The sequence below is a fragment of the Saimiri boliviensis genome, chromosome 17 (assembly GCF_048565385.1).
Source record: "Saimiri boliviensis isolate mSaiBol1 chromosome 17, mSaiBol1.pri, whole genome shotgun sequence".
NCBI classification, from domain to species: domain Eukaryota; kingdom Metazoa; phylum Chordata; class Mammalia; order Primates; family Cebidae; genus Saimiri; species Saimiri boliviensis.
In genome coordinates, this window is record NC_133465.1 from 16,588,052 (window position 1) to 16,610,320 (window position 22,269).

At 45.5% G+C, this 22,269-nt stretch overlaps 2 protein-coding genes across 3 annotated transcripts in view; both read right to left on the reverse strand.

Annotated features, from left to right (window-relative positions):
* Positions 1-759, reverse strand: part of ZNF624 (zinc finger protein 624) — a 40,804-nt gene extending 40,045 nt beyond the window's left edge. Inside the window, exon 1 of one of the 2 annotated variants that reach the window (XM_003929273.3) lies at positions 673-759. The gene's annotated coding sequence lies outside the window, so the exon portion shown is untranslated. The other variant, XM_074388240.1, reaches the window with a different exon arrangement.
* A 12,199-nt stretch (positions 760-12,958) lies between these two features.
* LOC104651627 (cyclin-Y-like protein 2) overlaps positions 12,959-22,269 on the reverse strand; it is a 36,435-nt gene continuing 27,124 nt past the window's right edge. The window contains exons 12-13 of the mRNA XM_074388241.1: positions 15,714-15,876; positions 12,959-14,330 (exon numbers count right to left, since the gene is read on the reverse strand). Of these exons, the coding sequence (XP_074244342.1) occupies positions 14,220-14,330; positions 15,714-15,876 (274 nt within the window). The 3' untranslated portion in view covers positions 12,959-14,219. The remainder of the gene's footprint in view (positions 14,331-15,713; positions 15,877-22,269) is intronic.

Below are 22,269 nucleotides of genomic sequence, written 5' to 3' on the forward strand. Positions count from 1 at the left end.
GGTCTGTGTTTCTGTTAAGAATCTCAGCACGATGTACTAGTCCAGCATTTCCCAACCAATGCAATAATACCATCCTCATGTCAGGGAGTGACAAGTGATTAAAAGGTGATTGCAGTTTTGAAATGCTACATTTCAGGAGAAGCTGCGTCGGTTACCGAAAGAGTAGCGCAGGTCCCCGATGTGAAACCTAGTTCCATCCCTGCCAGTTCAGACGCCAAAAGGGACATGCTCCTGCCAACCTCGCCCTCTTTCCCTAACTGCTCTCCTCTACCCACTCCGAGGATCCGCTCCACGGCCAGCAAGGCGCTGGGCTGGGAAGACAGTAAAAGGTCGGGTCAGGGGCCCGCCCGCCCTACTCGAATCCCAGCTCACACCCCGCGCCTGGATCTTTTTAACCCCAGCGCCTACAGGTCCGCCAGGAAGGAGGTTCCCTGGTTCGGACCCGGGCTAGGAGGCCGCAGAGGGCACGGGGCCCGACCTATGAGGGAGACCGGCGGAGATGGAGCCCACACTCGGGAAGGAGGCCCAGCCCCAATCACCTCTCAGAGGTGGGCGGGTCCGCTCAGGGACGGGGCTCTCGAGGGAACGGCCACGCCCCGGACGCCGTCGAAAACCAAGCGCCAAGGGAGGGGCGGCGGGCTATCGAGGCCAGGCGCCTGGGACATCGAGTACCTGGCGGCCGAACTGAGGACAACTGAGGGCACTCGCAGAGCAGGGCGGGAACGCTTCCAGCAATGGCGGCGGCTCAGCGGGGCTGGCCTCCAGGCAGGGCATTGCGCCTGCGCAGCCGGAGCGTCGGAACTACAATGCCCAGAATCCTCAATGCCTGAGCCCCCGCCCCTTTTGTCTGCTAGTGAAGGAATTGGCTCTTTGGGGGTGCGAAAAAATTCAAATTGAATACACGGACGGGTGAGGTGGCTCACTTCTGTAATCTCAGCACTTTGGGAGGCTGAGGCGGGCGGATTACGAGGTCAGAAAATCGAGACCATCCTGGCCAACATGATGAAACCTCGTCTCTACTAAAAATACAAAAATTAGCTGGGCGTGGTGGCGAGTGCCTGTAATCACAGCTACTCGCAAGGCTGAGGCTAGAGAATCGCTTGAACCAGGGAGTTGGAGGTTGCAGTGAACTGAGATTGCGCCACTTCACTCCAGCCTGGCGACAGAGCTAGACTACGTCTCAAAATAATAATAATAATAATAATAATAATAATAATTGGTACACTTGTATTGAGAAGCCTTGACTATGTGTCAAAAGCAATAGCACTAGAGATACAAGTAATGACACACCCTTGCCTTGGAACATTTAGGTGCGACTAAAGAAAGCCCTTGAGAGAACAGATAAATGTGATCCAGACAAATGTGTGAACAAGCGCTTGGAAACACTTATTTCTGAACAATTCACTTTATGACAATTCCCTCAGAGTTGGAAGAGACAACAATTGATGACTAGAATGCCGATCAAGTAGAATGGATATGAATGCCTGAAAATAAACCGGAAATTTTAAGGCCAAAATTCTTCAAAATACAAAGAAACAAACTTTTTTGAAGACAAATAGCTGTCGAACTTATCTTCAATGCATACAAATGATAATTCTTAAAACATAGTGACTGAAAGTATTTATTTGCAACAAATTTATTTGACCACTTACTCAAGGACTTGATATAGCTCCTCCAAGAGCTATATTAAGGTTTATTTACTTTCTTCCCTACCAAAGACAGTATTTTTTGAGGATGGAAACTAGGTCTCGTGGAGTTTTTTACTCACAGTTCCTACTTAGAAGACTGCTTGCATAATGAATAAACAAAGGAAGAATGAATGAATAATTTAGGACCCTACCGTCCAACACACTTCCGCATATCGAAATGTGCACGGAATGAGGTACATCCTCTAAGGAGAGTGGTACTGAAGCACGATCAAAACAACAGGGTATTCTCAGGAGGACTGGAATGAAAAGAAATTTCCAACGAAAAAGATTGCTCAAAATATCTATTCAATACACCCTGAAATTAGAAACTGAGCAAACGTCTTTCGGAGATCCCAGTTCCCTTACATTCCCTGCAGATGAAGATGAGCCAAACAGAAGTCCAAAACTTAAAAATCACAAAACAAATAATAAAATAAGCCACTGTTAATGCAAATCAGCACACACAATAAACAGCAGAAATACATCCCCCAAAACTTCAGATGCAGAGCTCTGGCTGAGTGTGGGAGGGCCTTACCTTGTATTTCCCCAAGTTCTCAGCCTTCACTTTGTCAATGTCTAGCAAGAATGACCACGCCCAGCCCCTCACTGTCAGGGTAATGCCTTTGTACACTCTGCAGGAGAGCTGCAGACAGAACAACACTCCAGTGGTGAGACAGGACACGGGGCGGCCCCAGTGAGGAAAGCTGGCGAATGAGGCTGCTCTCCTATGGTGAGGATGGGTGCCACCCACCCACTGAGAGGCAGGTGGTGCCAGGTCACAGCCATGGTCACCTGTCTCCTGGCTCTGCAGAGAGCAGTCACGGGGGCTTTCTTAGAATAGAGGAGGAAGAATAGGTGCAGGAGGAAGGCCACTCCCTCCCCATGGTACCTTCTTGCTGTTCTTATATTTCAGTCAGTCTCTGAGCATCTTCAGCCACTTCTTAGTTTGTTTTAGCTCCTAACGTCTTTGCTGTAAAATGGGCCATGATGGAGTTAGCGGAGCTGTCAGGCTTCTGGTAGCGGCCCATGGATGCTGGGTCCTGGGCTTCAGGGCCCTGAAGGGACCCAACCGGAAGGAGCCAGGAAAGAGCAGACCCCAGAGGTTGAGACCCTCTGAACTAACTGGAGCTGGCAGTCTGGACTGGTGACGCCAGGACACACCATCTTCAGGCCACAGACACCCTGAGTTTTGGTCAGTCCCAGGCTTCAGCTCAGGACTTGGTGCAAACAGGCCTCTGGACCAGCAGTTCTTAGTTTGGGTTTCCCTCAGGGGACAGAGTCCAGCAGGAATGGCTGCCCCTCCCAGTGATAGCTGTGGCCCATTCACCACCGTCCGGGCCCGTGGGCCACCCCCGCTGCCTCACCCACCTGGACCAGCCTTCCATGCAGCAGGCACAGGCTCTTACCTTCACCTGCAGAACACTGACGGGGGGCAGCTCTGTCTCACTGTAAGGCAACCCAGGCAGAGCTGAGAGCCTGCCCAGGCCAGGATCCATCTGCCTCCCAGAAAGGACCCCAGGGAAGGACCAGCCTATCTCCATCCACCCTAAGTCTCAGCCGGGGAGAAGGCACAGGGAAGGAAAGCAAGTCCCTGCAGAGCTGACGCTGGCGAGGCACCAGGACCCTAGAGAAGAGGGAGCTTGATGCTGGCCTGGCAGGGGCCACTTGGGGCCCATGGGGTGCCTCTGGCTGCACAATGGGGCTGCCCCTCCTGGGCTGGAGGCAACACCCTCTGTGGGAGCTGAGCAAGTACAGTCCTGAGACAGGATGGCTGCCGCCCAGGGTGGGTGGCTGAGCCCCGATGGACAGCAGTGCCTCGGGAGTGACCACATCACCCACCAGAGTCCAGGGAGCCTGGCCTGAGTGTTGCCCAGGGCCCTGAGGATGCACCTGGAGCCCATCCCACTGGACCCTCCTCATGGGCCTTGCAGGGTCTGACCTACCAGCATGCACCTGCCTCTGCCTGCACCCTGGCTGCTGACCCTGCCTGCTCCCCGTCTTCCCCCATTCTGCCTGGCCCAGAGACTGTGACTGCCTTTGGGAGACAGGGCAGCCAGGAAAAGGTACTGATGCCCTCTGATGCTAGGGATGAAAGGCATCTGACTTGTGGTTTAAGGGTCCTTGTCCAGACCTAGGCTGCTGCGGGACCTTCAGCAAGGACACCCTGGAGGCTCCAAACAAGCTGGGATTCAAGGAACGTGCCTTGCCTGGAAGTCAGGATCACCGGCCAGGGTGGCCGATGCTTGGCATGGCTGAAGCAGCTGTCCACTCACCCTGCATGGGGTGCCTCTCACTGGGCCAGTGCCCAGAAAGCATCTTCCTCTGGCAGGCACAGGAGGAGGATTACAGTGATGCACCTGAGGTCCCTGTGGTAGCACATCTCCACACTCTGTAAGAGCCAGAGTCACTGTGGAAGGGTGTCACCTGGGAGGGCTGAGGTCACCTAGGAGGACACCAGAGATGTCCTCCTTATGTCACCTCTCTGTCACCAGAGATGGTAGATGTCCTCAGGGACACCTGCCACAGGCCCCCAGGGATTTGGGGTGGGCATGAGGACTGAGCAGGTCACATATGACTCATCTGACAAGGAGCCTGGGGGGACCCCTGCTGTCAGCATTCAAGCTCACATGGCTCAAAAGGGCACAGGCAGGGATTGTTCTTGCCCCTCACCTGGGCCAGGCTGGAGAGGCCACTGTGCCAGGCCTGGGGCAGCACCTTTGAACTGCACCCGCCATGAGGGCAGGTGGTGGGGCACTGACCACCACACAAAGGTCCTGCAACAACAGCCCAGGGGCTGCCTGCCGGGCACAGGAGGGTGGCTGGGTCCAGACCCCGTGTGGGCAGCCCGTGGAATCAGTTCAGCAGCTCTCCCTGCCTGGAATGGTCTGGAAAGTGGGGGCCAAGCAGGAGCAGCCACCTGGGTGACCCCCTCCCCGTCTTCTGCGCTCCTATGGGGTTGGAACAAAGAGGAAATTGGATCTCTGACTAGTTTCTAGTGAATAGGCTTCCTCAGGATGCAAACTCATTTCATGACTAAAGCCTGGCCCGTCAGGCACCTCAGCAACTTGTCAAGCCTGTCTCCTGCAAGGACCGTCCTGTGTGGGATCAGGAGGGGAAGGTCATTTCTTTGTCTGAGACGTGGTGGTCAGGTGCAAATGACACCAAGAGTCTGGGCCTCATCCCCTTTCCATCACAGTTGACCCCTTCAGCTGCCCCCTTGCTTGGATGTCCACACCAGTAGTGAGCTTGAGTCCCTACCTTTCTGCCACCTTCCCATGGGTCCCTACCCTGGGTACCTGTGGGTCATGGAGAGCACTTTTCGCCATTCTGTATGATTTTTTTTTTCTGCTTTCCATCTCTTTGGGGGCCACCTAGAGCCAGAAGAGCCCTTGCTGTCACCCCTTCTGGGTGACTCTGGCCTCTGCCCTGGGGAAGCCCTCTAAGTCACATGGGTCTGCTGGTCCTCAGGGCAGGTGCTGAGCGCACATGTGCTGGACATGCTGTGCCGGCAGGCAGGGGCTGTGGGCAGGACCCCCCAACACCCCTCCCACACTTTCCATGTTGCTCCCCTCTCCCCCTCGAAGGGCCCTGAGGGACACTGGGGCAGTCAGACCCAGCTGTGGAACCCCCACCCTTACCTCCACGCAGCAGGGACCCCCCATTCTTGGGTGTCCCTCCAAGGATGTCAAGATAACAAGATAGGGGAACAAGAGAATCAGTGTTCCTGACCCAGAGAGGATTTAGGCAGAGGGCATTGTGGGGAAGCCCTGACCCAGAGCCAGAACCAAGAGTTCAGCCGGGCGTGGGATCGGTCCAGCCCTGGCATGGAGTGAGGGCAGAGGGGAACTCGTGCCCGGGGCCTTCTCATGCTCTGTGGAGACAGGCCCCATCTGAGGTGGCAAGAAGCCTGGGTGACAGTGCAGGTCCCTTCCACCTGTGTTCTAAATTGGGGCTGCCGAACAGCCCTGAGGTGGGGGCATGAGGCAGGAAGCCCTGAGCCACCCGGAACCCTGGGAGCCATTCCAGGAGTGACCTGAGGTTCCTCGAAAGCTCCCCCATCTCAGACTACACACAGCCCTCGCTCTGGGATCAGCTGCCTGCAGGGCATCCTCAGTGTCAGGCTACAGGGCCACACAGGGATCCCGAGGACTCCAGAGACCCAGGCCTGTGGGGAGTAGCCCTGAAGAGACTAGATGGGCTTGGTGAACATGCTAATCATGTCTTTCTTTTTTTCAGCAGAACTCAAGTGAGGATCCTCGAGGGTGTCCCCCTGGCATTGGGGCCCTCTGTGAGTGGGACAGTCTGGCCCTCTCCACTCCACCAACTCAGCTCCAGGGACTCATGCCATTAGCCTGCATGTGACAAAAACCTTGACCTCCCACAGCCTCGCCTGATGGGGCTGCCCCAAGGCTGAGGCCAAGGCCCATCAGCACTAAGGGGCTTCCCCAGAACCCAAGGCCAGGCTGCTCTCTGGGTGGCCCAGAGGATCAAGATGTGGCAAGCTTGTTTCCTGGTGAGGACAGGACTTGTAGTACACAAAGATACCTGTACTGGAACTCTATGCCACACCTCCACACAGACCTGAATGCCAGGGATCCATGGTTTCCCTACTACAATTTTGAACAGGGCTACTAGGCCCCTGTCACTTCAATCTCTTACCTGGACAGCCCTGGAACCACAGGACAGGCCTGACTCAGCAAGCCCACTGGTGCCCTGACACCGGGCCCTGCCGGGGCTTATGGCAGAGGAGGCAGCTCAAGAGACACCCCAGCAAGAAGGTAGAGCCTGCTGCCCCAGGCCTGGCACATGCCCCTCGGTAGGAGAACAGGGCATGGAAGGATCCCAGGTGGCACCTGTGCAGCTGCCTCGCAGCCCCATGTGGCTGCTGGACCTTGGTTCTGAACCTTGGGAAATCCCATTCAGTTGGGGTCTTGGTCCCATCAAGGCCTCTAGAGGGAAGGCTGAGCATGGGGTTCCTGTGGTCCCTGCCATCCAGGAGCATGCCCTGCAGCCTCTGACCTCACCTGTGTGTGAGTCCCAGGCCCAGAGGGGCCTGGCTTCAACCCGAGTCCTAGGAGGAGAAGGGCACCAGGGGCACCGCGGGCCCCAAGGGTGACCACACAGGTAGTGTGACGTGGTATCTCATTGCAGTTTTGATTTGCATTTCTCTAATGATCAGTGATGTTGAATGTCTTCTCAAAAGAAAACTCATTTTTCTTACACTGTTGAGCATCAGTTCGAAACCTCACCCCTTTGCCCTGCTTGCCGGCTTTGCCTTGTGTGTGGCACAGTGTGAAACTTCATCTGCAGCATCTGCTAGAGGGAGACTGGGCTCTTCTTCCTGGTACTGAGTGATCCTCTTAGCTTGCTCTTGTGGTGCGCAGCAGCCAACAGTGGCTATCACCTCTCTGGGGACAGAGCAGCTCGTGGGCAGCACCTGGGGGAGCAGCTTCCCAGTGTTTTGTCAGTGTAGTCCCTCAGCAAAATTTTCTGCTGTTGAGCAGGCCACAGCCTCACTCTCTCCAAGGAAGACTAGCACTCACTTCTGGTCTGTGGGGGATTCTTCCAGACTGGTTTCTTCCTGCATTGCTTTCCTGAAGCCCTGGAGAGCGCCATGGTAGCTCCCTAAATTTGCTATCCCTATTTTGTTTGCAGTGTTTGCTTTGCCTTTTACAAGCGTGTCCAACCCACAGTCCAGTACTGCTCTGAATGAGGCCCAACACAAATTTGTAAACTTTCTTAAAGCACTATGAGATTTTTGGCTGGAAGCCAGTGGTTCACGCCTGTAATCCCAGCACTTTGGGAGGCCAAGGCAGGCAGATCACCTGAGGTCAGGAGTTCAAGATCGGCCTAACCAACAGGGTGAAAATCCATCTTTCTCTACTAAAAATTCAAAAATTAGTCAGGTGTAGTACACGCCTGTAATCCCACCTACTCAGAAGGCCTTGCTTGACACCGAATTGTTCTCTAAATACCTCGTGCCTTACTTGACTCCATATCGTTCTCTAAACCTCATGTGGAGACCTCTTGCTTTCTCCTTCATGACCTGTAGGGCAGGGCCAAGAGGAGGAAGCAGCTTCAGAACAGACAAAACACTCCCTGCCCCAAACAGCAGCCATCCCACAGTCAGCACTTCTGCAAGGAAAGGAGGAAGGTTTCCTTCTGCAGAAAGCTCCTTTTTGCCTTGTTTCTGAAGCGAGGAGGGTCAGCAGAGCCCAGCGCACCTGTAGTGCCTGAGTCACTGTCTGTACCTAGGATGTGCGTCTGATTAGAACCCCCACCCCCAACCCGGGCTCAACATTCCCTCCGGCTGGAGTCCTGTGCTCCTGACACTGCCTGGCCTATTTGTCCTGCCCTGGCTGAGTCTGGGAGGGCATTACCTGTATTCTCCTGGGTTCTCAACCTTGACTTCCTCAAAGTCTAGCAGGAGTGACCACGCCCAGTCCTGCAACGGTGGAGGGAATTTCTTTGAAGACCTTGCAAGACAGAAACAGACAGAAGAAGGCTCCAGTGAGACAGGACCTGGGGCAACCCGGGGGAGGATCAGAGCGTGAGGATTCTGGAAGTCTCCAGCTTTTGGCTCCTTGGTTCCCAGAGAGAGGTGGGGTTTCCTGGGAGCAGGCCTTCCCCCAACAATTGAAAGTGTGGATGAACACTCAGCGTTGTGCACTCCGACCTGGACCTATTCCTTTTTTTGAGTCACCAGGATGCATCCCTACCCCTGAGCTACATGTGGTCCAGGTCCTGGCATTAGGTTTTCTTCCAGACAGGCAATGCTTGCATGGATGGGCAGGACACTGGCAACCAGGCCTGCTGTCCTCTGGGTGAGGTATAGGGTGCCACCCACCGAGAGGCAGATGGTGCCAGATCATGGCCATGGGTGCCTGTCTCCTGGCTCTGTAGAAGGCCACTATGTACAGGTGCCACTCCTTCCCCATGGTAGCTTCTTGCTACTCCTATATTGTGGCCAGTCTCCAAGCATCTTCAGCCACTTCTCAGTTCATTTTATTTCCTGACGTCTTTGCTGTCAAATGAGCCATTGATGGAGTTAGCAGAGCTGCCAGGCTTCTGCCAGTGGCCCATGGATGCTGGGTCCTGGGCTCCAGGAACTGGAAGGAGCCAGGAAAGGGCAGACCCTGGGGGCTGAGACCCTCTGATAGAATGAGCACCAGCTGCCTGGCCTCATCACGCCAGGACTCAGCATCCTCAGATCACACAAACCCTAGGTTTGGTTGTTTCCAAGCCTTCAGCTTGGGTCCTGGAACAAGAAGAAGGCAGTGACTTCTGAGAAAGACTGTGGTTCTTAGTTTGGGTTTGGATCGGGAACAGAGTCTTGGGGTCAGGTGGAGCAGAAACTGCCATTTCTTCCAGTGACAGCGTGTCACTCTAAGTCGCCACCACCTCGGCCCACAGGCTGCCCCCCTCTGCCTCACTGACCAGCCCTGCTTCCCTGTCCCTGGGAAAGCCTCCCAAGTAGCAGACACAGGCTCTTACCTTAACCTCCAGGGCACTGACAGGGGCAGCTCTGTCTCACTGTAAGGCAACCCAGGCAGAGCTGAGGACCTGACCAGGCCAGGATCCATCCCCATCCCAGAGAGGATCTCAGGGAAGGACCAGTCCATCCCCATCTACCCTAAGTCTCACCCCAGGAGAAGGCACAGGAAAGGAAGGCAAAAGCCTCCCTGTGGAGCTGACAGCCTGCATAAAAAACCAATGTAAACCATTCCAGACTAAAGATGGGGTCCTTGTCACACAGTCATGAAATATTAGGCTCACAGACACTTTGAAGGGTGAGAAAAATAAAATTTATTAAGCAAAAAGGATAGAGAGGAACCAGGGACCCTCAGCAGAGCCAGAGTCATGCTAGCATAGGCTTCTCTCTTCACAGATTGAATTCCAGATTCCATACAGGAAGGGAAGAGGCCAGGCTCTCCACACTGCAAACAGTGCAAACTTCCCGAGGCTCCACTCCAGTGCTCACTCCTCCCAGTGTGCAGGCCAGCTGGAGGTTCTCTGATGACCCCTTTATACTCAGCTGCCTTATTCCTCCCTCTAAAGAAGTACATCCAACTGCTGTTAGAAAAGGATGCTGCTTCCAACCGTCAGGGGCGGTTTTGGGAAAACAGCACTCAGAGTCCCCTCAGAGGCCTATCTAAGGGTCCCTGGCAGAAGGGGTCATTGTCCAAGGCTCCAGCTGCTTGACCATTCAAGCTGTGATGGTTGAAGGTGAGACAACACACACCAGATTATTAGAAGACAGGTATCAAAACAAAATGAGCCGGGCACGATGGCTCATGCCTATAATCCCAGCACTTTTTGGAGGCTGAGGCAGGAGTTTGAGACCAGCCTGGCCAACAGAGTGAAACCCTGTCTCTACTAAAAATCCAAAAAATACAAAACGCTATATGGGCATGGTGGCAGGTGCCTGTAATCCCAGCTACTAGGGAGGCTGAAGCAGGAGAATCTCTTGAACCTGGGAAGTGGAGGTTGGTGAGCCGAGATCTCACCATTGCACTCCAGCTTGGGCCACAAGAGAGAAACTCTCAAACAAAACAAAACAAATCAAAGCGAATCAAAACAAGGGGAGGGCTAAGGGCAGCTCAAAAGTCCCAAGGCCTTTTGCCAGTTTGCACAGGGAGAGGGAGGCCAAAAACCCCACTGGTAAAAAGAAACTTGTTCCTTTGGCCAGCATGTTGTGCTTCTGGGTTACCTTCTCCTGAGCCCAATCCTAAGCCAACCAGTTTAAGGTTTGAAAAATTAACAACTTTTCTCAGTTTGGAGGACGCATCTGAGGAAAGTGTTCCATAGTATAGAAACAGAATTATCTCTCTGTGAAGAGAGGACAGAAGAGGAGAAAGAAAAAGATGTTTTTTCAAAGGAGTCCCAGGGGTTCAGGATGGATTTCAAAGGGGTACAGATGGAAGATGGATGGCTACCCATCTAAAAACAGGGGAGCTGGCACACCTGGTTTCCTTCTTTTCCTGGCAGATATACCCTGGGTATGTCAGGAAGAGAAGGGTGTCCTCTTTCCCTCTTCTATCCTTGCATCCCTGAGTCCCAACAACCTTGGCAGGCACCAACCATAGGTGCCAAAGCAGCTTGCACTCATGAAGCAGGGAGGGCCTAGAGAATAAGAATTATCCACTCTCACCCCGTCTCTAGCCCACCTACTCTCAGTAGCCTTGGAGTTCCCTATACCTCATTTATGCCATGGATACTACTCACCCATGAAAAGGAACAATATAATGGATGAAACTAGAGACCATTAATCTAAGTGAAGTAACTGAGGAACAGAAAACCAAACATCTTAGGTTCTCACTCAAAAGTGGGAACTAAGCCATGAGGATGCAAAGGCATAAGAATGATACAATAGATTTTGGGGCCTTGGGGGGAAAGGGCAGGAGGTGGGTGCGGGAAAAAGACTGCACATTGGGTAGTGTACACTGCTCAGGTGATGGGTGCACCAAAATCTCAAAAATCACCACTGAAGAACAAGAAAGCAGGAACCATTTCTACATATGTTCCAAATAATATTAAAGGCTCAATCAATATTTCTTCAAAAACAAGCCAGCACTAGTACCAAGTGTTAGAAATAAAAACATTAAAATTATTTCAAGTATTCATTTTGAAATAAAATTCAAAGAACTATTTTTATGTGTGTTGTGGTGATTTTGTTGTGGTATAACCAAACACCTGTTACCCCAAAAACTATTTAAATTAAAAAAATGAAAAAATTAAAAAGTCTATGATAGAAAAATAAGAGGTCTTATGAATCTGTCAGTCATATTTCTGACAGCATGCCAAATAGATTTATGTATTTATATGTTGTATACACAATATTTCTCTACTATAGAAAGCTCTAATTCACTGACTTAAAGATAAATACAAGTACATAAGTCAACAATTTTATCAATAAAAAGACTAGTCAAATGCTTTTTCACCTTTATGTGACTTAAGTAAAATCTTTTATAAATAAGCTGACTTTCAAACTATTGGGAAAATATTAGAAATTCTGTGAAAATTTCTAGCATTTTCATTTGCATTTGTTGATCAAGTGATTTCATGCTTATTCCTGCAGAATACTATTAAGATTTGTTATAAGGGTTATAAAACGATAAAACCCAACCCAAGACAGAATGATCTTTGCTTGTGTAATTTTTGATAAAAAAGACATGGAATAATTTGGTTCAATGAAAACATCTACATTCTGAGTTATTGGTAAAATACCCTTATATTTAACCTTAAGAAAATTACTTAAATAGGCTGGGCATGGTGACTCATGCCTCTAATTTGGGAGTACTTCGGGAGGCTGAGTGGGGGCCCATCACCTGATGACAGAAGTTCAAGACCAGCCTGGCCAACATGGTGAAACCCTGTCTCTACCTAAAATACAAAACAATTAGCCTGTGTGGTAGCAGGCACCTGTAGTCCCAGCTACTTGGGAGGCTGAGGCAAGAGAATCAGTTGAATCCAGGAGGCGGAGGTAGCAGTGAGCCGAGATTGCACCACTGCACTCCAGCCTGGGCAATAAAAGCAAAACTGTCTCAAACAAACAAACAAAAAAAAAGAAAAGAAAATTACTTAAACACCTGAAATTCATAGCTATAAAAATGGTTAACAGGGAATTTACTTTAAATAATGACTATCACAATTTTCATAATCTAGATAAAATATTAAATCATCTTGTAAATGTAATGGAATAAATGGTTGTAAATAGACTTGTCATATGACTTGGTATCTAAGGTTATTAATAGATATTAAATAGCTGGGTAATTTCCAACTCAAAAAATGTAGGAAAACATTTTTTAAATGTTCTTATTAGAAGGTAAATATCTTTGTCTAATTCAAAGCTTCTATAAAAGTTGTGTATAAAATGAGGTAATAGGAACCAGGAAATAAGAGAAGAAAGTTAAAGACATAAAGAGGTATTTTTGATAAAGGTGAAAAAAAGCAATTTTATATAAGAAGCAATTTTGTGTGATAAATTTTTTGTCCTAAAATAAAATGTTCAAGAAAGAGAATATTTAGGCAAAACAGAAAGTCTAAGCATGTTGTGAATCATCTATGTAAATTGTAATAAGATTAGTTAATGGAAACTTTTTTTTTTTTAGGTAACGGGGTGGTAAAATTTAGTTGGATATGAGTAAGAAGAAAATCATAATAGTCTTTCTAGAGGTGGGTCTTTTATATTAACAAAATTACACAAATACAAACTATAATTGGTTAAAACAAGATTTTATTAAAAATATTTAAAAGATTATTTAAAAATATTTATTTATTTATTTATTTATCAGACAGAGTCTCACTCTGTCACCCTGGCGTGCAATGGTGCAATCTCGGCTCACTGCAACCTTTGCCACGAGTTCCAGGAATTCCACCACAACTTTGCTTAAGTTTCTCTCCCTTCTCCAGCCTCCCAGACTCTGCTCTGCCTTCAGTCTGAGCCAACATTCAAAGCCCGTTTATGCCCCTCCTAAGAACAGGCTGACTTTGGGTGAAACAGTCCCTAAGCTAAAATCTGATTTTGCCATTCTCCACTCTTCTTCCCACCTTCCTTCTAATCTTGTTTGCTCCTCCATAAAAAACACAGCCCTTTTCTGCCTCTTGTGAGATGTAGATCTGATGCTTGATGCTTTCCCCATTGCAATACTCCTTTAGAATAAAGTCACATCTTACCTACATCTGAATTTATTTGACAATATCTAGAAACAGCCTCAGGAAAATGACAATTATTCCCTCAGAGAGGACATCACAACCCACCTCCTATTCTCAACTCTGGTCATGTCTATGTGTGCATTCCCAGCTTTCCAGCGCTCTGTAGCTTCTCTCAGTATAAAGCCTCCGTCTATGGCTGCTGCAAGCTGGCTGGGACACTGAAGGGGAGGACCCCCAGGAAGAAAAGACTGCGCTATTCATGAACTCCTTTGACATGTTTTAATACTAATACTGCAATTTGGGGGAAAATAAAAAATATTTTTAAAAAAACAGAAAAGTTATCTTTAAAATCTAAAAAATTTAAACTATTGTTTTAAAAGCCTTACATAGGCCAGGTGCCCCTGTAATCCCAGCTACTTAAAATAAAACATTTAATTAAGGAAGGAGGCTGAGGCAGGAGAATGGCTTGAACCCAGGAGGTGGAAATTGCATTAAGCTGCGATCATGCCACTGCACTCTAGGATGGCAACAGAGTGAGACTCATCTGAAAACAAAAGAAAAAAAGCCTTACATAGTTCACAGCTATCAGCTGACACACTAAGTATCTGTGAGTGGGCAGAAGTGGTTATTTTGGAGTGGTTTCTATAACTCTGTTTACATTAAAAGGGACAGAAGAGTGTAAGACTGCATTGTTGTCCCTACAAGGTCCCATTCTTTACTATTAAGTACAACCTTAGCTGTCCTTGAGTTAACTTGTATTGAGGTGTTTCTTCTTTTGAAAACATGAACTTTTCTAGTTCCTTAGCAGGAGAGGTGGCATTCTCCTGTCTTTTTTGATGAGGGGTTCAGATGTTACATTACCCCTCATTTCTTCCTTCAGGAGAGGACGGCCTTAGCGTGCCGAAGACGAATTAAATCATCAGCACTGAAAGACCAGTTCTTGTGAACAGCATAGAACACTTCATCTTGTTCCATCCTTGATAAAGCCTAAGAATGTCAAATAGAAAAGAGGTACAATTTTTAAAAGGGTTCCAACCTTTTAACAATCACCACTGATGGTAAGCCACATGTGCAGACTCCTTTAGCTACTTTGGCTGAGGTTTACACTGCCAAGTTCTGGCAACTTACTTAGGTCATCCCCTTTCAGGGATAGAATTAGATTGCTGGAGCAAAGGGGAAGCTTGCTTTATTAAGTTACTTAAAAATTGGGCTCCCATTACACACTGGGGTCTGTTGGGGGAAATAGGGGAGGAACAGTGGGGGATGGGGAGGTGGGGAGAGAGCATGGGGAGAAATGCCAGATATAGGTGAAGGGGAGGAAGGCAGCAAATCACACTGCCATGTGTGTACCTATGCAACAATCTTGCATGTTCTTCACAAGTACCCCAAAACCTAAAATGCCATAAAAAAAATTGGGCTCCCAAAAATGTCACAGTATTGTCACAGGCTTCTAACAGTATCATTTGTTACCTGTGCACTTGTGCCTTAAAAATAACGAATGCACAATTTTGCAAAAAGTTAGTTTATTAATCTATTCAAATTCTACCCAATCTATGAGTTATTATATACTCAGAAAATTTTAACCAGGCAGGCATGTGCTGGATTGTATTAAAATGTCAACAAAGTCTAATGATTAAGCATCAAAAGGCACTACTTTTATGCTTAGGGTAGAAAATTGTATTATTTTAAAATATTTCCATGATGCCACAGAACATGCCTATTTTAAATGTTCATCTTTGTCAGCTGTAATTTTGCTGTGTACTTATCAAAAGTCACAAACCATAAAAATTACTTTGTCCCATAAAAGTTATCATTTCCAGTAAAATCCCATGTACTTCCTGCAGCCAGTACTTGAGACACACATACCTCATACAGTCTAAGTGCGTGTCTCTTGGCTTAGGCACTAATGGTTTGTCTAACAAACCCATGGGACTGACTGCACTGTGGTATACACAGTAGAAAGTGACAGAAATTTGCAAACTGAGTAATAAAAAGTAGTCAAGAGTGGGAAGTGCATTATGTATGTAGACATTGTTAGAAATATAATGGCAAGAAATCATTTCTGTATGATTATTTGCAAGGGCAAAAGTTCAAAACGTTTCAAATTCATTAAGAATGAATTTAATTTGATTAAAACATTCTGAATTATGGCCACAAAAGAGATAATATCTATGATTTTCAAAAAACATGAATCTTTATAAAAACCATAAAAGATACAGGAACTAGAACGCCAAAAGGTTAATAAGCTCTTCAGTATGTTAGTTAATTTCGAAGCTTTCCAATTTTCTAATAGCTACTTAATATGACCTAGTCATAAATGTTGACACTGGTGTTTGACTGAAAACCCACTTAGTAACTTCGTAGCCTTACCTTCAGATCCCATGCTCTTTCTCTGTCAAGAAGGTAATGTGGCAAACCCAGGCCATGCCTGAATGCCAGTTCACGAAGTTGGAAATAGTATCTAGTATAAATGCTTATAGAAATGTCGGTATTATAATTTATTAGCTCTGCGAAGTACATTAGCAACTCGTGCCTGGGGAAGCAGAAACAAAAACAACAAAACACAGGATGATATTAGTTCACTGGGCTATCTTCAAAAACATGATTCTTATGTAAGAAATGTGGTAAAGCTATCATGTGCTCTAGTTTATTAGAATTCATGAAATAGCCGGGCACGGTGGCTCAAGCCTGTAATCCCAGCACTTTGGGAGGCCGAGGCGGGTGGATCACGAGGTCGAGAGATCGAGACCATCCTGGTCAACAGGGTGAAACCCCGTCTCTACTAAAAATACAAAAAGTTAGCTGGGCATGGTGGTGCGTGCCTGTAATCCCAGCTACTCAGGAGGCTGAGGCAGGAGAATTGCCTGAACCCAGGAGGCGGAGGTTGCGGTGAGCCGAGATCGCGCCATTGCACTCCAGCCTGGGTAACAAGAGCGAAACTCCGTCTCAAAAAAAAAAAAAAAAAATTCATGAAATAACTTACACTGGGCAGAACCCGATCGAGTGAAGAAGTACAAGAAAGCATGCAACTTTCCAGTTCTCTTTGAAAACTCAGAAAAAACTTGTACCGAAAACAAAACATGAATGTACAAAATGTGTTAATAAACTTGATTTTCCCCTATGCTTTCAAAGGCATATTCACATTTAATATGGAGAAAAATGACGTAATCTTAAGAAACATGGTAAAGCCTTCAGCTTTTTAATTTCTTTGAAAACATGAAAGGATTCAATGGAGAAATTCCTTAAAAATACAAACATGTGGTAAGGTCTTCAGTTGTTCCAGTTCCACATGAAGATAAGAACTCATTTCTGAAATAAAACCTATGAATGTATAGAATGTAGAAATGCCTCCATTTACATGATATTTGCTCCAAGACCCATGATAATACACACCGTAGATAGACCTTATAAATATAAGAAAGCACATTGGATTGGAACCCTGGTAGATTACCAAATACAGAAAACTTTATAGTTTTAAGAATTTCTTCAACATCAATGTGAAAACTTTTCCTAGAGGGAAATCCTACTAATGTTCATAAATTGAAAAGCCTGATGCAAATTGATTCTTGTATAATCTTCAAAAAGGTACATAGGTAAATGTTATACTACTTCTGTTTTGTTTCTCAGTGATTCTTCATTTGAAAGGGTCTCTGTGCTTACTTCCGCTTCTTTTGCAAGAAAACACTGAAGTTACAATTTTGTAGATACTCTTTAAACAATATCATATGCATTTAATAGGCAGTATTTTTTTGTTAAGTCAGTTAACAAAACTTTTCTCTAGTTATTTAAAAATATCACACTGAGCTACTAGAATGGCTCCAAATTCTGTTTTGAAACACATGCAGGTGGGTTCCTACACTAATGTCCAAACGGCACAGCTGCTTGCAGTCCATTCTGCATCCAGCACCCCAGGTTTGGGATGAGGAGAAAGATGACGGCCTCCTCTGTACTTGTGCAACTGACTCGGGGCTCATTCTTGAGTGTCCATTGCACAACTCAGACTTCATGCTCACTCCCAAGGCACCGCAATAGTGATCAGATGACAGAAGTGATGGATGCCATTTATTAGCTGTCACTATTACGGGCCAGGAATACTCTTTACACTGCCAACGGTAGAAAGACCAGAGAGAGACATCTTGGCTAAACTAAACTCATCTTATGAGATGCCTTCGGTTAGGGTGCCGGCCTTACACAGTATGTCTCCTGAGTTGAGTTAGAAATGAAACCCCAAGGTGCTCAGCATCTGTCACCCCTGGCCACAACAGAATGTGGGGATGAGTTGAATTCACGGAGAGGGAAACAGGCTGGAAGCAGCCCTCTGCCACATGATTATTCAGCTGTCCTGGCCAAAGGTTTTGTTTTTGATTTTTTGAGACAGGGTGTTGCTCTGTCATCCAGGCTAAAGTAAAGTGGCATGATTCTAGCTCACAGCAGACTCAACCTCCCAGGCTCAAGTAACCCACGCACCTAAGCCTTTCAAGGCTTGGAACTATAGGCTCATGCCACTTAGCTGGGGGATTTTTAAAAATTCTTTTTGTAGAGACATTTTGCCCAGGCTGGTGTTAAACTCCTGTGATCAAGTGGGTACTCCCACCTTGGCCTCCCAAAGTGCTGCTACTACAGACATGAGCCACTGTATCCAGCACTTAGTCAAACGTTTAAATAAATACAAAACTGGAGTAATCTTACCACTCCCATAGTAGTCAATGTAAAGACTTAATCGTATAAAAACAATACCACAACAACACATTTGGTTTCTTGCTTTTAAAGTTTCAATGTTTTATCCACTGGCTAAGTCGACAAATGCTTGAAGTTCTCCAGTATGGAAAGCAATTAGGATATAAGCAGATATGTGGTTTTCTCATTGGTTTCACTGAAAACCCAGCTGAAACTACTTCCAACATTAATTTCCTATTCATATAACCACAAAGCTACGATGGGAATGTCAATCAGATATTTGAATAATCAGCTGACCAGGACTTAATTTACTATAGGAATATATGCACTTCATAATCTCTTTTGCGTATTTCCATAAACGTATTTTAACTGTGTAAAATATGGGATTTCATAGAATGATCTTGTTTATTAATACTAGTTATTGAAGAAAACAATTATCCCTATAGGATGTGTATCTTCTTAGTTTTTCTTGTTTTTTAAATGGCTGAATAGCATACCCTTTACAAGCACAGCAAATTTTCTGACTAGAAGCTGCTCAGTTTAACTTAACATGTGTGTGTGTGTGTATATGTGTATATATGTAGTTGTTTATCAATAATGTTTTTAAATTTTATTTCAATAGTTTTTGAGGAACAGGTGGTTTTGGTTACATTGATAATTTCTTTAGGAGTGACATTGGAGCTTCTGGTTCACCTGCCACTTGAGCAGTGTACCCAATATGTAATCTTTTATCCATCACCCCCCTCCCAACCTTCCTCCCCTAGTCCCCAAAGACCATTGTATCATTTTATGACTTTGGATCCTTGTGGAGAATACATGATATTTGGTTTTCCATTCCTGAGTTACTTCACTTAGAATAACAGCCTCCAGCTCCATCCAAGTTGCTGTAAAGGCCATTATTTCATTCTGTTTTATGGCTCAGCAGTATGCCATGGTATATATAGTCCACATTTTCTTTACCCATTAATTGATGGGCATTGAGGCTGGCTCCACATTTTTACAATTGCAAACTGTGCTGCTATCAACATGCATGTGCTTTTGTCTTTTTCATATGACTTCTTTTCCTTTGGGTAGATACCCAGTGTGAAATAGCTGGATTGAATGATAGTACTGTTTTCCACACTAGTTGTACTAGTTTACATTCCCATCAGCAGTGTAAGTGTTCCCTTTTTACCAAACCATACCAGCATAAATGATTTTTTGATTTTTTAAATTATGGCCCATTCTTGCAGGAGTAAGGTGGTATTACATTGTAGTTTTAATTTGCATTTCCCTGATAATTAGTGATGTTTCTGAAGAAAAATACATTCTAACAAGACTAACAGATGTTGAAAAGTTTGAAGAAAAATCTGATAGACGCTAATTTTTAAAAGGTTCCATTTATGGTCAAAAAGAGACCATTATAAATAATCAACAGCAGAGGGACAAGATAAATGTCCATTAAACACTTTGTTGTAATGTTTTTTAATCTCCAAAGACCGTGAACATAGCTCCTGTTCAGAGCATAGTTCCTGATGCTTCTGCGTTCACAAACGGCACTACATAGAACTGGTCATCTTGGGGCTGGCCTCTGTCTCACTGCCTCTGGAGCTCATATCTGAGGAAACCTCTGTATTCTCTGACCTTGGAACTAGAGCCAGAGCCCCACAAGATTAGCTGCAGGTCTTGAGATCAATTTAACTGCCACTATAGAGGAGCTAAGTGTTCATAATTACAAATTTTGCTCCCTTCAAGAAACCAGCTTACTAGCTGGGCGCAGTGGCTCACGCCTGTAATCCCAGCACTTTGGGAGGCTAAGATGGGTGGATCATCTGACGTTGGGAGTTCGAGACCAGCGTGACCCATGGAGAAACAACATGGAGAAACCCCTGAAGGGGAAAATTAAATAATAACAATAGTAGTCTGTAATTGCTACATAATAAAGTTTAATCTGTTGTGTTCAATATAAAACCTAATGCCCAGCTCTGCTTGAAATTAACTAACTTCCTGTAAAATCCACCCTATCTACCCTCCCCATTTTCTCAGCAAAGTTCCCAGGCATCTCAAGACTCCCATTTTTGTTGCAGACCAGCTGCAAGGTCACAGGGTAATATAACACCCAAAGAATGTGCAGTGTGTTTCCCAAAATGCGATTTTCAAATGTAACGTACATCACGAGACATGTCACAAGTTAACTGTTCTTTGCTCTGGCTTCTGTAAACCTGTTAGCTGCTATGTCATCCTGGGTGTATAATAAATCAAGCCCTGTCTTTGTTAGGCTCTCAGCCTTGGGATACAAATCCGCCGAGCTGGTGGCCTCTGTAATAAAATCCTCCTGTTTCACCCATTGGTCTCTCCAATCTCCTGAACATGATGTAACACCCCATCTCTACTAAAAATAGAAAATTAGCCAGGTTTGGTGGCACATGCCTGTAATCCTAGCTACTCAGGAGGCTGAGGCAGGAAAACTGCTTGAACCCAGGAGGCAGAGGTTGCAGTGAGCCAAGATCACGCCACTGCACATTGCTGCCTAGGCAACAAGAGCAAACTCCATCTCACACACACAAAAAAAGGTAAGAAACCAGTTTACAGATTGATGACAGTAGTGATTAGAGAACTTTAGCTTCTGCAACTTTCAAATGACATTCATTTTCTGTTAAATCCTTCATTAAAATGGCTACCAGCAATATCACCATGACAACTCAGTTTATACTATTAGCAAAGTGGTAACTTAGCAGCCATTTGAACAGCAATCGTCACTAGTCTCTTCTTGGTTACAAGAAGCCTCATTTCAATTGTAAATATACACTGTGTTAATTCTGAATGAAAGTCTTCAAAAAATTTTGGCGGGTACATTGTTGGTGTACATATTTATGGGGAATATAAAATTATTTGATACAGGCCTATAATGTGTAATAATCACAGTAGGGTAAATGGAAAATCCATCACACCTCAAGCATGTATCCTTTTATTATTATTTTTTTTTTTTTTACAAATCATTCAATTACACTCTTTTAGTTACTGTAAAATGTACAATTAAATAATTCTTGACTGTTGTCACCCTGTTGTGTTACCAAATATTAGATGTTATTTATTCTTTCTAACCAAATGTGTGCACCTATTAACCATCACCCCTTACTCCTCTCATCCTCCATACTACTTTCACCAGCAGCTGCAAACAATTCTCCTGCTCTCTATCTTCATGAGTTAAACTGTTTTAATTTTTAGTTCCCACAAATAAGTGAAAATAGGTGAACTTTGGCTTTTTGTGTCTGGCTTATTTCACTTAACCTTTCCATCCATGTTGTTGCAAATAACGGGATCTCGTTCTCTTTTATGGTTGAATAGTGCTCCATTGTGTTTATGAACCATTTTCTTTAGCCACTCATCTGTTGATGAATACTCAGAATGCTTACAAATCTTGGCTGTTTGAAATAGTGCTGCAACATACATGAGAGTGCAGGTATCTCTCTGATATACTGATTTCCTTTCTTTTGGGTATATACCCAGCAGTGAGATTCCTGGATCATATGGTGGCTCTATTTTTAGTTCTGAGGACCTCCAAACTGTCCTCCATAGTGGTTGTATTTAAATTACATTCCCACTGACAGTGTACAAGGGTTACCTTTTCTCTAAATCCTTGCCAGCATTTGTTATTGCCTGTTTTTAGAATAAGAGCCATTTTAAGTATGGTGAGATGATCTCTCATTGTAATTTTGATTTGCGTTTCTCTGAAGATCAACGACATTGATGTTGAGTATCTTTTCATATACCTGTTTACCATTGGTATGCCTTTCTTTTTTTTTTTTTTTTAACACCACGTCTTTTTTTTTTTCTCTTTTTTTTTTTTTGAGAAAGAAAAAAAGAATAATAAAAAGAATAAAGAAGAGGAAGAAAGAGAAAGAGGAAGAGGGAGAGAGAATGGGGGTATTGCTTTATTGCCCGGGCTAGAATGCAGTCTAAATATGGGTATGCCTATAATTGTCCTTAATAATGGAGACATAAAATAAAATGAGGGAAGAGAATAACAAACAAGGAGCCAACCAACATTTCGTTTAAACTTCTAAGTTGATATGATGTGGTACTGATAAGAGTGTATATTTTGTATATTTAAAGTGGAGAGTTCTATAAATGTTAATTACGTTTACTTGTTCCAGATCTGAGTTCAAGTCCTGGATATCGTTGTTAATTTTCTGTCTCATTGATCTGTCTAATATTAATGTTGAAGTCTCCGACTATTATTGTGTGGGAGTCTAAGTCTCTTTATTAG